The sequence below is a fragment of the Amblyomma americanum genome, chromosome 5 (genome assembly GCF_052857255.1).
Source record: "Amblyomma americanum isolate KBUSLIRL-KWMA chromosome 5, ASM5285725v1, whole genome shotgun sequence".
NCBI classification, from domain to species: Eukaryota; Metazoa; Arthropoda; class Arachnida; order Ixodida; family Ixodidae; genus Amblyomma; species Amblyomma americanum.
This window is the reverse complement of record NC_135501.1, coordinates 137,678,132-137,694,746: the sequence shown is the minus strand read 5'-3', so window position 1 is coordinate 137,694,746 and position 16,615 is coordinate 137,678,132. Positions and strand designations below refer to the sequence as shown.

At 46.4% G+C, this 16,615-nt stretch overlaps 1 protein-coding gene across 2 annotated transcripts in view; it reads left to right on the top strand.

The window, feature by feature from the left end:
* Positions 1–2,906, top strand: part of Brf (Brf RNA polymerase III subunit) — a 62,358-nt gene extending 59,452 nt beyond the window's left edge. For both annotated transcript variants that reach the window (XM_077665404.1, XM_077665403.1), the window contains exons 17-18: positions 1,805–1,900; positions 2,566–2,906. In XM_077665404.1, the coding sequence (XP_077521530.1) occupies positions 1,805–1,900; positions 2,566–2,621 (152 nt within the window). In that variant the 3' untranslated portion in view covers positions 2,622–2,906. The remainder of the gene's footprint in view (positions 1–1,804; positions 1,901–2,565) is intronic.
* The last annotated feature ends 13,709 nt before the right edge of the window (positions 2,907–16,615 follow it).

Below are 16,615 nucleotides of genomic sequence, written 5' to 3'. Positions count from 1 at the left end.
TGTGATTGACTCTGCTGTAGTCGTTGCGATTTCTGTGTTCATGGATAGCTTCCTGCTGGTTGTAAGCAGAAAAGAATCAAGCTACGTTCCAAAATGCACGCATAATCTTAACAAACACACATCAGCTGGTTGAGCGTTTTTCTCGCAGGAGCATGCATCCCGCTAATTCCAGTTTTGCTGCATATGGCATCTGTATGCTACCGCTTCACTGCACTTGAATGAAAGGCGCTGAAATCCTGCCTTGTTTGCCAATGCCTCATGTACTGCATGCGTGATGACCCCCGCTAAGAAACATTTTTCTTTCGTGCGCCAAATGAGAGGCGATGGTATTTGGATGTGGTACTTCTCAGATATTTTTTTTCATACCTCGAAGCATATGTGCCTCTGCACTACGCAGAAAACATGAAAAACCACATGCCTGCCTGCATTGTGCTTCACACTTTGACAACGTGCATAGATGTACATGTAGTAAGCATGAACGCATACTCTAAAAAGAAATTAGCCGGCGATTATGCTGCTGTACTTGAACACTCAGTGCCAAATGGAGCCGGCTCTGGGTTTCGACTTGGGCAGCATGCACAGCGTTCTTCTGCCTATGAGTTTGGCCTTGGGTGAACAACCAGCATGTTTATGGCATGCACTATTCTCGCGCCATCTCTGGCGAGCGATGCATGTGCTTTACCGATCACATCATCCGCAAGCAGACGACGGTGCATGCTATTCTGGTTTCGCAAGTCCCCACTGCACAACCTGTCTTCACGCTACCGCCATACACTTCTCCTCTGCTTTCCTCCTTGCGCTGTCTTCGCTATTGCTGTCTTTCAACCTCCGCTGCACTCTGCACCTGGTTACGCTAGCGACGGCGAGGCACTCCGCTCAACCCAGGAATGGGTGCCTAAGAGGTGCGCTGTGATAAAAAAAAAGAAAGAAAAGTACACTTTGCAATTTCTGATTTCCCACAGCATGCACAAAGTAGCCAATTAAACAGCTGAAGGGAGAACGAAACCACTTCACCAGCTGCATGGCGAGCACAACAGAACGTGAACGCCAGTGAAAGCTTGTGGTTCTGAACTCTTTGTGTACAATATCCACAGGCAGCCTGAGGGCACAGAATGCAAGGCAAAAGATTCAGCACTCATTTTTGCATCCAACCTTTCTCTCCCTCATATGTTTTTTCACTGCTTTAATGATGAGACTTCGCATTCTCTCACTGCTCTCCCCTTATAGTGATGGCTGTCGTCCATTCACGGCACTATACCGTTCCTCGGGAACACTGACAAATACGTCATCAACCACTGCTGCACAAATCTGCAAGTGGTGGTGCTGCGTGTACTTTGCATTTACACAACTTTCTGGCTTATAAAAGCTTTGTTTTCAGTAAAAATGCCGTATTTGCTATGCCGTGCCCTAACCTATCACTCTAGCTTGACTTAGTATTGCCCTTTAGTGTTCCTTTGACTGATTTCACCAGTTTCTTCAATGATATCTTACACGGTGGTAAATAACGACAGGGATCGGATTTGAAACATGCATACAAGGAATAAATACCTCTTCTGGGCATTGCTAACTAAAAGTGTTGGGGACGATGGCTAGAAGAGTGCAGGAAGACTTCACATCCCTTCTCGTTTTTCATTCTGAGTGACTGTTGCCTACCATGTTTGTAAGACCTAATTTCCTGGCAAAAAAAGTCTATGCATTGTTTGTCTCGTGCTTCGGTGGCTAAAGTTGGACCGTGCATGCAAGAGATGTTGATCTGTACGATCTGATTAGATTGTTTAGAATTTCTTTTTGATTTGCTCTGCAGAGGAAGAAGAAGAGGAGGACGAGGAAGAACTCGAGGATGAGGATTATGAGAAGGATTACCACCTGAGTGCAGCTCAGCTCTTAAATCAGCACCGAGGTAGGTGACCTTCGATTATGTGCCAGTTGTCTGACTAATTATTTTTGTTAATTACTGAAAATGCTGCATTTCCTACAGTGTTGACCATTAATGTCTCCCCTTTACTGGGATCAAGTGTTTTGAAATGTTGGCCCAACATGTTGTTTCAGCTAGTCAATTTCACGCTGTTAGCCTTGATGCCTTTCAAGGACTCTAAGACTACCTATAATGCATGCTGTTAATGCAGCTGAGTCTCGAGGATTTGAACCCAAGGGGGGTTGAAAGCTTGTTTGAGATGTGCAAAGTTCAAAATAAGGAAGCCTTTTTATAATTCACATGATGTTGATGGTGCCAAAGCACCAGTTCATATAAACTGGAAGACAGCGAGTTCAGAGTAGCAAGATTCCATTGTATACTCACTTGTGTGTCGTGACACCAGAAGTTCTCGTGTTGACATGGGTATTGTAATTTTGTTTTTAAATGTCACACACGTTGCTGAAATGCCCCTGTTAATGTAATGTGGCCTCCTTTCTAATTTTGAAGTGAAAAGCACCACATTGTCATGAATCTGAGGCATTGGTGTTCGCAGCAGAAGTCTGAACGCTTTCGTAGCTTTGGTGTTCAGGTGACCTGCACTTAATTTTTCTCACGCGGTGCGGTTTCGTTTTCTTTTTTCCTGATTACAGGAGAAGAGCAGGACGAGTATGCATATCACGAAGAGTTCGACGACTACATGGATTGACGACGCCCGTGTGGCCGTGCTAGGATTTTCGCCATTAGGATCTTCACATTCTCCTCGCCATCTTGCATGTTGGTGCTTGAGCACCATCATCTTCAAAATCGTCAACAGTACAGTAGTTGTGCCTGGGGAGTGTGCTATGTGGTGTATGGTGTGTGGTTTGAATGCTGTTTCTCGGGGTGCTTGAGATCATCACATCAAAATTATTTATTATGCTAATCAGCCATGGCAGCTGTTTATGCCTTATGCCCCTTTTGCATGAGACTATAAATATACTGCGAGCTTACAGCTGGTGAGCCTTTTTTTAGTTGTTGTTAATAATGGTCATTTGACTGTTTACTTTGTATGTATATATATGATGCTATACCGGCTTTTAAAGCTTTTTTCCTGTTTGGCCATGTTCAAGCGCAGGCTGTAACTATTTTTGCTTATCAAGCTGAGCGCATTTGGTCCCAGGGCAGGTGTGTCTCCAACACCTGTTGCATTTCCACGAAATGCCATCTCTTGCACTTATTTCAAGGGGAAGGTATGTCTTTGAACAGAATTTGAGACGCTTTTTGTTTGCTTCTTGTTGTTAAAGTTGCAAAACGCAACGTTTGATCATTGCTGCCAGAAGATGTGGATAATTTACTTCGAACATCAACTGCGAGACAGGAAGAGGTGGTAATGAATTTCACTACTGATTTCAAACAAGTGAAAGGAAGTGTTTAACGAAGGTCAGATAAACAATTTTGAAATGTGCTTATAGGCAACTGCTGTACAAGCACTTATCAATTCACCACCTTCATCGTCCGAGTGGTATGGCTGCACTCTTTGGGATGCTAGAAGCACCTCTCTGCGCTCAAACATTGCCACACCGACAATACATGCCGAATTTTCACATTGTCTTACTGCCGTCTTTCATGCACTGTATAGCTCTAAGAAACAGCCCATAGCTCCACAGCCAGACGGTATTCCATTGTTGTCTGTTTTGCAGGACGGAGCGGTTTTTAGAGCTAAATTGTGTGGCTATGTTTGTGACTACATGCATATTTGAATTCAGTGTGTGTTTGGGTTTTCTTACATAGGATTTTTATTTGTTATTCTTATAGTTGTATAGAATCATGCTTTAATTTTTTTTTTCTTGATTGATCTTTGCTAAGACACTTGTGTTGCGTAACGTTATTGGTCCTGCATATTGCAGTACTTTCAAGCTTTAGAATCAGTTACTCAGGAATGCATAGCATGAGAAGTTTTGTCATTTTTATCTTCTTTTGTTATCATATATGCAACCGCATAAGCTCTTATTGCACAGTATTTATTCAATTGTCACAATTTCTTGGGCATACATGCTGGAGCATGTTGAGTGCTTGGTGACAGAATATTGTTTGGTGCATTATGTTTCATGTACAGACACTGAGTAAGTAATTTTATTGTATGTGCGATGCATTGTTAAATGATGATGCGAGTTTCGACATTAGACTGTACAGTAAAGTGGAACACAGTGTGTGTGTAAAATCCAGGTATGGTACGCTCTTGGAGGAAGGCAACCTGAGGCTTTTTACGCCTTACTCTGCTCTATGCCTGCCCTTATTTTTGGGGTGCCTATGCCACTTTCAACTAACGGAAGAACCTTTGCATTGACCAGTGTTTTACTAGCATGTTTTACCACGAGGCGTACCAGCAAGGGATGTGTAGATAAACTGAGATAAACTGTTTTATCTGGCAGAACTCTTAGCTGAATCCAGAATTTTTAAGGTAGAAAAATGTTATGGTTTAGTGAGGTAACAAAATTCTAACCCCGCTTTTAGAAACCTGTAACATCTTCCAGAATTCATGTTGGCAATAGCACGGCTGCAGAGACTGCAAAAAGGCCCGAAAAACATGATTGCTCATTAACAACTGGCATCTCTTGTTCGGCATCAGTTGTTAATCATCATTTCTTAGTCAGCCCTCATGTTTTTTTTTTGTTTTTTTTTTCAAGGATCTCATAGCCATTTTGTTTCCACATTGCTCTAAGCCAGTTTCAGATATATCTGGGAATCAATTAACACTGCTTGATAGGTATTTTTTCTCTGATGTCCAGACAGTACTGCTTAATAATATAAAACGGGAAGTTTTGTCAACTTTTGTGTTGGGGCAAGTTTTTGACCGTTTTGATGTTGCATGCTTCTAGCGCTAAATATGTTTTGCACATATGTAAGTTCCAGCATATAATGACATGCTACTTCAGCTAGGTCAGTTAAGCTTTGTTTGTAGCTATATGCATATATGTACCAGTGCACATACTAAAATAGTTACTTGTACAGTTCACCTGTGCAGCTGGTTTTTATGTAGCGTTTGGTACCAGGTGAACTGTTCAGTATTAATGAGTAATAAGACTAACTGTCAGCACAAGACCGAAGTGTCTAGTTTGTAATGTAAAGAAGTAAAAATATATACGGTACATATGTCTGAAGACACTATTTAAGGAATGTGTGTGTGAAATGTGTAAATCGGTCGTCTGCATGATTATGCTCATGGAGAAATGCACATGTGTGTATGCCTAAGATTATGATGTACAGCTAGGTTTGTATGAGGCATAATAAACATCATTAATTCCATACAAAAGCTGCTTTCACTCTGTCTTGAGACTTGGGATGCTGTGTGTGTGAGTTCCTAACATACATGTATGCACATACCCATTCTTAAACTGTGTGAAATGTGCAAATCTTGTGTGCATGACTATGCTCATGGTGAAATGCGTGTGTGTATGCCCAAGATTATGAAAATGCTTTGTAATTATAAGAGACTGAATGTTGATTCAATATCCTTTTTGACTATAGTCGGATGCAACTTGCTGCATCTTTCATCACACCTTCGGCCATTGATTCCCTGAGGCAATAAATCTCATTAAGAAAACTTAAGAACGCAGTGGCTTTTCCCAGCCCCCTTCCGAGGGCCCTCTTCCAGCCATTGGCGTCGGGCGATTTTCATGACCCTGCAAGTGTGACAAACACATTTGACAACGCGTTTGAAGGGGTGCTTGGATTTAGGTGTAGCCTCCTAAAACACTCCTAGAAAATTCTAGGAGGCTTTGGTTTGGCGTATGGTGTAAGAATAGAGAGGTGTACCAATGGCGCCGCTTGTCCCGTGCTCCTAACGTTGCACGATGAATCTCGCAGTTTCACTTCCTGCCGACATATGGCGACGCAGAAAAGTGGGCACTCCCGCCATTTGCATCGTCGTCATCTGCTTGCAGTGAACGCGCCGTTGAACTTAAATTTTCTTTGCCACGGACTTCCAATTCGGTCTGTATTGTTGTTCCATGACTGAAACATGACTGAATTTTTATTCTGGTGGTGTATGGTGCCACCGCTGGTGCTTCGACGATGGGATGAAAGTGCTTTGCTCTGCGATGCACGACAGGCTACAAGTGATGCAGAGAAAAGTTATAATTGTTGCTGTTTTCGGCACCAAAGGACGAAGAATGTTTGAAGGTGTGGAGAAATGCCATCCCACGTAAGGACCGTTTGCTTCAACCTTCAGACTATTTATGTGAGAAGCATTTCGAGCCTCATCTCGAGTCGAAAACATGGGAAGCCATGTACAATAGGTCATACACGTACTCGTACATACACCGTGGCGACTGTGTCTTGCGAAAGATGCGGTGCCAACAAGGTTCCCTGATTGCTCTGCACACCTGTCGAAAGTTGGGCAGGAACGGGAAAGGCCTGCTGAGAGGCACGATATTCCGGTGCCAAAAAAACGCAGTGTTCTTCACGAGCCGCTCGACAGTCCTCAAAACGATGCGGTGAATCAAGGCCCGTCTACGGAGGAGGGCCCGTGGAATCATGCTCTGCGGACACCATATCGCGCGGCTCCAGCTACTTGTTTGAAGCGTCGCCGAACATTTTACCTTCTAGCTCTTGGGGCAACCATATTGACTTGAACAAGATGGGTTCAGAAGCGTGTACTTTTTAAAATTGTGCATCAAAGTTGATCAGTATTGTATAGACGGGTTTGGCAGCACCGCCAATCCCGTCTCCTCCAGTCATGTCAACAAGGACCGTAGATGTCACTGACGACATGACAGTGACGGAAGGAAAATCTCGCTAGATGAATTTCAGCTGCCAAGTGATACACGAAGTGCCGAAAATGTGGAGGGCCGCTTTGCTCAAAGAAGTGGATGATGCTGTTGTCTGTCGTGGACAAAATCCAAAGGCTTCCTCGAGTTAGCCTGAAAGTGGCAACACTATAGCAATGCAAGTTTATTCTGCAGCCAGGTCCAAGTACTTGTTCAAGATATGCCTCGGTTTGTTGGACACCTTGAGACTCTGCGAAAGGCAGTTAACGAAGAGAGGTCAGGCAGCTGGAACAGGTAGATTTCGTTCAATTCTCCACCAAATGCTGAACAAATGGTGACACTGAAAAGGGCGAACTACACACTTGAACAACGTCAATGCGGATGTGTCGGTACTGCAAAGCAAAGAAAAAATAAATGGACAAGTCGCAAACACTGCGGAAACTGTCAAACCTTTCTGAAGTATATTGTTTGCAATCGTGGAAAGGCCGGGGTTTTAGTTTCTAAAGTGAGGCCTAATTTCCGTGCCGTTTGTCTTGTAGGTCGTACATGTGCTCTTACGCACATCAGTGACACCGATTTTAGAGTGTCTCACTTTATTTGACAATAAAGCTATATATAGTCATTTATGCCGAATGAGGTTACATGCAATATTATGCAGTTTCAGTAACATGCAGACCGATTCACAGTCAGGCCTGCACTCTTTTGGCGTGCATGAGACATTTTCACACTATGCCAAGAATTTTAAGTTTTATTTAATGTCTGTAATATAGAAAATAGAAGCTATCAGATTCTGCTCAGATTGCTCACCGCAGGTCGCACCACTGCTCAGACAACCTGCACGCCGTGTTGGACTAAATCTCCTGAATGTTTTTCAGTTTAGCGCGTTGAATTACGGATGACTGATCAAGACAGGCATCCACTTTTTATCGGATTGGTGTGCAAGTGAATTGTTGGAAGTTCCAATGTTTCGCACACTCTAAAAAACCTGGAGGCCACGAGAACGACTGGTGAACACTGAGAATTATCTGAAAATATGCATCTTATTTTTGGTTATTTACTCATTTTGACTTAGCTTTTTATTTAAACTAGTTGTTCTCATTCCATCTTAATGTGTAATTTTCCCGTTATTCCAGCATTTTATTGCCATCGTCTATTGCTGCCCAATTTACTTCGCAGTATTTAACTTCAAAAGCGGTCGCAGTCGTGTGACGCCATCTGACCGAGCGCCAAGAACTGCGAGGGGCTCTGTGCCACCTGCGGAATGAATGAATGAAAACTTCATTGTCCACCGTGAAGGAGCCCCCAAATTCCCGGTCCCGGCACGCAGGCCTGGGACGCGGGTAGGGGATGCTCCGCAGACTAAGGACAAGTGAAGATGCATTGTTTCTTCACGGCCTCAGCCGCCAGGCGGGTGGCTTGCTGCTGGATGGCGGGGTCCTCGCTCCGCATCGAAACTTCCCAAGCTTCTCTACTGTTGATGCTTAAGCCGGCGCCCGGGCAATCGACGCATACCAAAATTATGTGAGGAAGAGTGCCCCTTTCACAGCAATTTTTACATTTTTAATCTTTTTCATCCCCGGTCTGTGTCTGGTAGACCCAGATTAAGCAGATGAAAATCGTTTTTTGGGGAAAGGAAACCTTTATCTGGTCTGTGGCATATCGGCCGTAAGGGAAAGGATAAAGGAGGGAGTGAAAGAAGAAAGGTGCCGTAGCGGAGGGCTCCGGAAAATTTCGACCACCTGGTGATCCACAGCACACGGGCACCTTAGCGTCCAGCTTGTAACCGCCTCCAAATGCGTGCCTCATTATTGGAGAGAGACTGATCTGGGGGTGGAAATATCCTTCTATGTAATTTAAAGTGTTCGGTAAGTTCGTGGCATGTAATGATGCCACATGCGGAGAGAGAGAGAAAAACTTTATTGAGGTCTCTTAAGAGATTGGCGGTTCAGTCTTCGTCTTCATCGCTGTCGACGCTTGACCTCTTTCAGCAGGGTTGGGCCCCTATTCCAGGGCTCCACTGAGCCTAGCTGCTTCGCTTGCGTGCTGCACTAGTGCCCTTTGGGCAGTGAGCTCGCAGCTGGTGAGCCGGCTCTCCCATTGCTCCGCACTCGGGGTTTTGTGTTGGTGGAATGCGTAGTTGCGTTCGCACTCCCAGGTGATATGGTATAGCGTGGGGGTTGCCCCGCACCACGGGCATGTGTCCCTGAATTGTGTAGGATACATTTTGTGTAGGGTGTGTAAGTTAAAGAAACTTCCCACTTGCAGCCTCCGCCAACTAGCTGCTTCTTGCTGTGTTAGAGACTTATGTGGAGGAGAGTATCTAATCCTCCTTCCTCTGTGAAAATTCAATATCCGAATATCCGATCTCAACGGTATAGTGGTGGCCCAGGGTTTGTGGCTGCTCAGCTCGGTACGTGATCTCTCGAGTTAAGCTATCCGCCTTTTCGTTACCCTCTATTCCTGTGTGTGCTGGAATCCAGATTATCCTGTGGGTTGTGTTGTGTTTGAGATGCCCTACTTTACGGAGGATATTTAGGGCGGCTCTGCAGATTCTACCTTTCGGGTAGTTTCTGCATGCTTCTTTTGAGTCCGTAAGGATGTATAGTGACTTGTTTCTCTGGTAGCCTTCAGCCGCCGCCAGCGCCACGGCAACATCCTCCACCTGAGCTACCCTATAGCTTCCGGTGGTTGCGCAGGTAATTCCTGTTTCACGGGTATAATGTTGCGTCCGTGTACACCGTGTTTTCGAGCTTGGCTAGATGCCGCTCTACATAATCTGCCCGCGCCTGTCTCCTGGCCGCGTGGAAATTCGAATCCATGTTTTTCGGTATAGGGCTGACCTGGAGGGTCTTACGGATGTCGCCGGGTACGTCGGCGGATCGATCGAGGCGTCCACTCGTGTCTCGACCTAACCTCGTCAGGAGCGCTCTTCCTGTGGCATTGTCTCTGAGTCTTACTATTTGTGCTCCAAGCTGCGCTTCCACCAGCTCGCTGAAGGTGTTGCTGATCCCCAGATGTAGCAGCTTTTCGTTCGGTGTGTTCTTCGGTAGGTGGAGTGCCGTCTTGTAGGCCTTCCTTACGATTGTTTCTACTTGTTCCCTTTCACCCTTTTTCATGGGGTGGTACGGGAGTGAGTAGGTCACCCGGCTGACTATTAGGCTTCTGACGAGTTTCAGCGTGTCGTCTTCTTTCATCCCGTATCTCCTTTGGGAGACTCTGGTTATCATGCGCTGCCTTGTTGAGCAGGCAAATCATGTGGCTACATTTTCTGCTCCCCTGCAGCCACATTCCCAAAACTCTTATTGTGTCCCTTTCTGGAATGTTTTGCCCCTCCAGCTTCACCTCGAGTGCTGCCTTGGTGGGGTGCCTTCCTACTCTCAAGAGTTTGTATTTCTCCGTAGAGCAGGCTAGTCCTCTCTTCTTTACGTACTCTTCTACACAGTTTGCCGCCTCCTGTAGCCTCTCTTGTTTTTCCCCCAGGGAACCTTGGTTAACCCAAACTGTGATGTCGTCTGCGTACATCGCGTGTTGAATGACTTGGATTTCGCCGAGTTTCCTTGCCAGGCCGATCATTGCCACATTAAAGAATATGGGCGAGATGACCGAGCCTTGGGGCGTGCCTTTGCTTGGCGTGGTGAAGACATCGCTTCGCAGCTCCCCGGTCGCACTGTGGCTGTTCGGTTGGTCAGGAAGTCCTTCATGTAATCGTGGATCCTTCTTCCACAATTGATGTTGTTCAGCCCTTCCATTATGGCGGCATGGCTAACATTGTCGAAGGCTCCTTTTATGTCGAGAGCCATGTCTATGTTTTCGCCAGCTTTGGGCATTGTTTCAAGGTCCTCTTCCTTGAGTTGCAGGAGGACGTCTTGCGTCGAGAGGTTCGCCCTGAAGCCATACATGCTGTCTGGGTATAGCCTCTTGCCTTCTAGATGTTGTTCAATTTGTTTGGTGACGACTCTTTCCTATAGTTTTCCCAGGCAAGAAGTGAGGGAGATTGGTCTAAAATTCTCGATCTGCAGCTTCTTGCCCAGTTTAGGAATCATTACTACGACGGCATGCTTCCATTCGGCTGGGATTCTTCCTTCTTGCCATAGCGTGTTGAGGTAGGCTGTCGGCTGGTCTGTTGCCTCATCGCTTAGGTTCCTTATGAGGGAATTCCCAATTCTGTCGGCTCCCGCCGCTGTGTTCTTCGTGATGGCTCTCATTGCCATGGCGACTTCCTCGCGTGTTATGGGCCTGTCCACATCTGGGTTGTCTGCTCCGAGGTATTCTCCGTCGTAACCCTTGGGCTCGTCCTTGCTGTAGCATTTGGTTCGTACCTCTTCGAGGAGCTGCTCGTCGGTACCCTTGTATTGGTGTACTAGTCTCTGGATTGCCTTGCCGCTTTCCGCCTTAGTCTTTGTAGGGTCCGATAGGGCCTTGAGGATGTGCCACGTTTTGGCCGTACTGAGTGTTCTGTTCAGCGAGGTGCTGAACTGTTGCCACCCTTATCTGGCTAGCTGCGTCGCGTACTCCTCCGCTTGGGTCGTGACTTCCACTATTTTTTTTGTAGCTTCTTGTTGAATTTCTGTGTCTTCCATCTTTTGGTGAGACCGCGTCTTGCCTCCTATAGCCTGAGTAGCCGCTTGTCTACCTCCGGTGCTTGCTCGGTTCTGTCTACCTCTTGGGTATACATCTCTTGTATCTGTTTGAGCTGCTGGCTCCACTCCCCTATCGAGGTGATTTCGCCCTTCAGCTGTCAGCAGTGTTGCCTAAAGGCGTCCCAATCCGTGAGACGGGCTGTGCCGATCTTCCTCTTGATGTTGTCTGCTACCGTGCTGATTCTTATAGTGTGGTGGTCGCTGCCTAGATTTTCCAGCAGGTTCTCCCACTCTGCTTGTTTCACTCCTTTGACAAAAGTGAGGTCTGGACACGTGTCTGGACTAACGCTGTTGCCTTGCCTAGTCGGTTGGTTCTCGTCTGTTAGGAGCTCGCATCTTATGCTTTCCGCCGCGGTGCATATGTTCCGCCCCTTCTTTTCGTCTTTCGGGTAGCCTCAGCTCGGGCTTTTAGCATTAAAATCTCCTGCTTTAATTAGGGTGTTCCGCCCGGCCAGCCTGCTCGCCCCAGCAAACAGCTTAATGAAGTCTCCTTTTTTTTGCCTAGGGGGGCTGTAGAGATTTACTATGAAGGTGCTTCTGGCTCTTCTTTTCTTCTTGGGAATTACTTCGGTTATTACATGCTCTATCTGTGTGTCCTCGATTTCATCACGCGCTATGGTTACTATTTTGTTGCTGATGAGGGTTGCGGTGCGGCCGCTCTCTTGGCACTTATACCCTCTTAGCGTGGGTGTGCTATTGGTTTCCTGAAGCATAATTATATCCGGTGGTTTGTTTTTCGTGTAAATGAATTGCTGCAGGAGTCCCTGCTTGTGCCGGAAGCCCCTGCAGTTCCACTGCCATATCTCTAGTTGGTTTTGTCCTGCCATGTTGCATTACCGCTAGCGTTCGTCCCTTGGGTTTCTGATCCAAATCTCCTCTCGTCGTATAGCTATCTCTGGCATCGTTTATAGTTTTCCGAGTATTTTGGCTGTTCACGTAGTTACGGAGGCTCTGATCTTGCAGCGCCATTTTCTGCTGCATCTGCTGCATTTGATGTTGCATGGCTACCATGAAGTTCTTCATTTCCTCCTTGAAGCTCTGCTCCTCTGATTGTTGTTGCGCGGGCTGCTCGGTCGGCGGCAACCTAACGGGCGAACACCCTGTCTGCCACTGCCATTGCATTTCCCTGATCAAATCGTCAATTCTCTTTTTGAGCTGGCGCGTTTCCTCACGGCATAGCTCTAGCTCTCGTTTAAGTGCCCTATTTTCCTCGGCTAGTCTCATCTCATTGTTTGTCTGCATGTTGTTGTTGTGGTTATTGTTTTGCCCCGAGTGCGGAACCAGTGATTTGGGAGGGCCCGCTCCCCAGCTCACACCTTGATGCCGCTCTTCTTTTGTTGTTGCTACTGCCCCTGCCGCTGGCCTGGGCCGCCGGTCTGCTTCGCCAAGGGAGGGTAGGACTCGTCCCTGTTGGCGCCTCGACTCTGGCTCCTGCCCCGGTTGCGACTTCGGCTCCGTGACTTGTGTCCGCCGCCGCCGCTGCTCTGGCCCTGGTCTGCGTCTTCTTCCCCGAACCACCGTGGCCTCCGCACGCGGCTCCTGCTCTGGCTGCGCCGCCGGCCTTTCTGCGTCGGTCTCCCTCGCAGCTCCTCAGCTGTCCTGAGTTGCTGCTTGCAGTCCCGTGTGCCTGTCATGTGGTTGCCCCCGCAGATCAGGCATCTGGGAGTGCACTGGTGTTGCTCCGTTGGGTTTTGCTCGCCGCACTGCTTGCAAGCCTTGGCACCGGGATTCGGGCAAACGTCTGACCAATGGCCTTGCTGGCAGCAGATATAACAGACTTGTCTTGAGAGGCGCGGTATGGGTAGCACCACATTTCCCCGCCGTAATAGAGTACTTGGTTGGGGGTTATGGGGCCGTCAAAATTGATGACTGCCGTGCTTGACTTTCCCAGCATACGGATGGCGAGAATCTTGACTCCCTGCGTCCTGACTCTTAGGCTTGCCTTGAGCTCCTCCAGTGTGGTCCCTGGGTCCACTCCGAGGATGACTTCTCGCTGCGTGCCTTCTGGCGCCGCCACGTGCGCGTTGACTGCGTAGGTGTGGTCCCCGAACGTGAGTTGGGTGATGTCTCGATCAGGAACTGGGCCGCGTCTTCGTTGTCAGTGCTCACAATTATGATGTTGGAGCCGTTGCGTAGTCTAATGATTAAATCTCCCGCCTTGCATCTCGAGCCGGTGGCCGCGACGACCGCCCGAGCGACTTGGTGGGTTTGTAAATTTCTGGCAATGAGCCCCTTCGGCCTGAGTACTATCTTTAGGTCGTCCTTCGGGAGCGGAGGTAGTCTTCTCCGCAGTGCTTCTCCTCGCTGCTGGATGGATGGATGGATGGATGGAAACTGCTGAACCCTTTAAATCGGGCAGTGGCTCAAGCCACCTAGCCTTGTGAAATTTTACTCCTGTCTTGCTTTTAGCCACCAATCGTATAACCTTCGCTTGGTTACTTCTAACCTCTTAAGATCCACTTTCCCTTCACTATCCCTAAACCCCAATGCCCTGGGTAAGTCAGCCCCGCTGCCTTCCACTGTATGGTGAAGCCCTTTACAGAAAAGTATCAAGTGTTCAGCCGTTTCTTCCTCCTCTCCGGACGCAATGCACAAAGTGTCTATCTCCTGGTACCTGACTCTATACGTCTTAGTCCGCAAAACTCCAGTCCTGGCCTCAAACAACAAAGAGCTTCCCCTACAATTATCATAGATATTTTCTTTGACAATTTCCTGTTTAAAGGTCCGGTATGTCCCCAGTGCCGATTTCATCAGCATCCCCGTTTTCCACACAGCTATCTCTGTTTCTTTAACCTTTTTCTTGACCGATAATTGCTGATTTGCCCCCTTACTGCTGTCCAAATATTTGCTTGTCAATTTTCTAGTTCGCTTTCTCCATTTCGTGTCAACATTCTTTATATACAGGTATCTGAAAACTTTCCTAGCCCACTGCTTTTCCTCCATCTTTCTCAATCGTTCCTCAAATGCTATCTTACTGCTAGCCTCTCTGCTCTCGAAAGACGCCCATCCCATATCACCCTGTACCCCCTGATTTGGTGTATTGCCATGTGCTCGCAAAGCTAACCTCCCTACTCCCCGTTGCCTAATTTCCAGCCTTGCTTGAACATCTGGCCTCATACACAGGACCGCATTACCGAAGGTCAGGCTAGGGACCATCACCCCTTTCCAGATCCCTCTTACCACTTCATACCTATTGTAATTCCACAGTGCCCTATTTTTCATGACAGCTGCATTCCTACTAGCTTTATTCATTACATATTTTTCATGCTCTGTCAGATACTCAGCACTGTTATTTATCCACACCCCAAGATACTTGTACTCATTCACTACTTTTAGCACGAACTCCTGTATTCTATGCTCGGCGCCCTCTTCATTAAATATCATGACTGCAGATTTTTCCTTACTATACTTGAAGCCTAATCTATCTCCCTCTGTACTGCATATGTCTAACAACTTCTGCAAGTCTTCCTTGTTGTCAGCCATTATCACTATATCGTCCGCATATATTAGTCCCGGTAATGTCTGTTTAATCCATTCCCCTTGCTTGAAAAAAGATAGGTTGAAGCCTAGTCCGCTCCCCTCTAGCTTGGTCTCCAACCCTTGCAGGTACGACATGAACAACAAAGGGAACAGAGGACATTCTTGCCTAAGCCCCCGCTGTATCTCTACAGGCCCTGATACATTTTTTCCCCATTTTATGAGCACTCTGTTACCTCTATATATATCTTTTAAAAGATTAATTACTCCATTTTCCACATCCAATGTGCCCAGTATATCCCACAAATGCTCCTGAGTAACGTTGTCATAGGCTCCCCCAATATCCAGAAATGCTAGCCATAAGGGCCTGTGTTCCTTTTCCGCAATTTCTATACACTGTGTCAATGAAAATAGATTGTCCTCCAACCTCCTTTGTTTCCGGAACCCATTCTGTAGTTCCCCTAACACCCCCTCGTTCTCCACCCAAGCCTGCAATGTATCCTTTATAATCTGCACCTGTAAACCACAGATGTCACTGTTATGGGATGGTAGTTACTCAAATCAGCTTTGTCACCCTTTCCCTTATATATCATGTTCATTCTACTTAATCACCATTCATCAGGGACTTTCCCATCCACTATCATTTTATTCACTACCTGTATTATTGTTTGCTTGGATTTTGGTCCTAGCTTCTTTATTAACATAATCAGAATAGCATCTGGTCCTGTTGATGTGCTACTAGGAACCTTCTTCTCTGCCCTTTCCCACTCTCTTTGCTCAAGTGAAGCTATTGCAGTAACCGGTCTATCCTCCTTCGATAAATTATGTGCAACATTTCTTTCTTTAAATTTTTCTGTCATCCTTGTTCCTATGTGTTTTATCGCTTCATCCCCTTCTAGTCGAATACCCTGATCTGTAAAAATAAAGCTTTGCTCTAGCCTAGTCTTATTACTCATTGCATTTAGATGTTTGCAGAATTTTTGAGCTGCTTTTCTATCCTTTTTGTTTACTTCTGACATCAATTGGGTACCCTTTCTTCTAATTTTCTCATTAATCGAATAGGATGCTTCAATTCTACACTTTATGAAGGTATCCCATTTTCTGTCTACTTCGGATTTTGGTTCCCCACTCTTCTTGGAATATCTGTGTTCCCTGGCACTTCTCTATCGCCCTCTTGACATCCTCATCTCACCAACTCTTAGGTTTTCATCTTTTCCCTTTTCGGTTTACTCGCACCTTAGCTAGCTCTAGCTCCAGTAATCAAGTTAATTTGGTATAAGTCCATTCTGTTTCACTATCCTCAAAAATTACTTTCTCGAGTTGTTTGGCTGCTGCTTCCAATTGCTTTTCTGAGTAAAAATTCCCCTCTGATTGTTCATCTCGCTTCAGTCCTACATTGCTTTTTCCTCTGAAGCTCAACTTGATACGCTTGTGGTCACTACCTAGACTTCTGGAACCATCTTCATCTATGTTCATTACCCCTAATCTATTATACAACCTCTGTGACATTAGTGCATAATCTATCGTCGAGTGCAGACTCCTCGCCTCCCATGTTATGAGCCCTTCACACTTCTCGGTGCTGTTGCATACAACTAAATCATGCCTGTCACACATGTCCTGCAGCATGCTCCTGTCGAATCCGTGTACCCATCCAGGTCTTCTATGTGTGCATTCATGTCGCCTAATATAATTATCTCGCCCTGTACTCCTAGCTCATCAATGTCGCTTGCAATACATTCTAACATTTTCCTGTTTTCCTCTTTGGCATTAGCCCCTGTCCACAGGTATACAAAGCCAAGGAGTGTTTGCTTGCCTGCCATTGTTCCTTTTAGCCA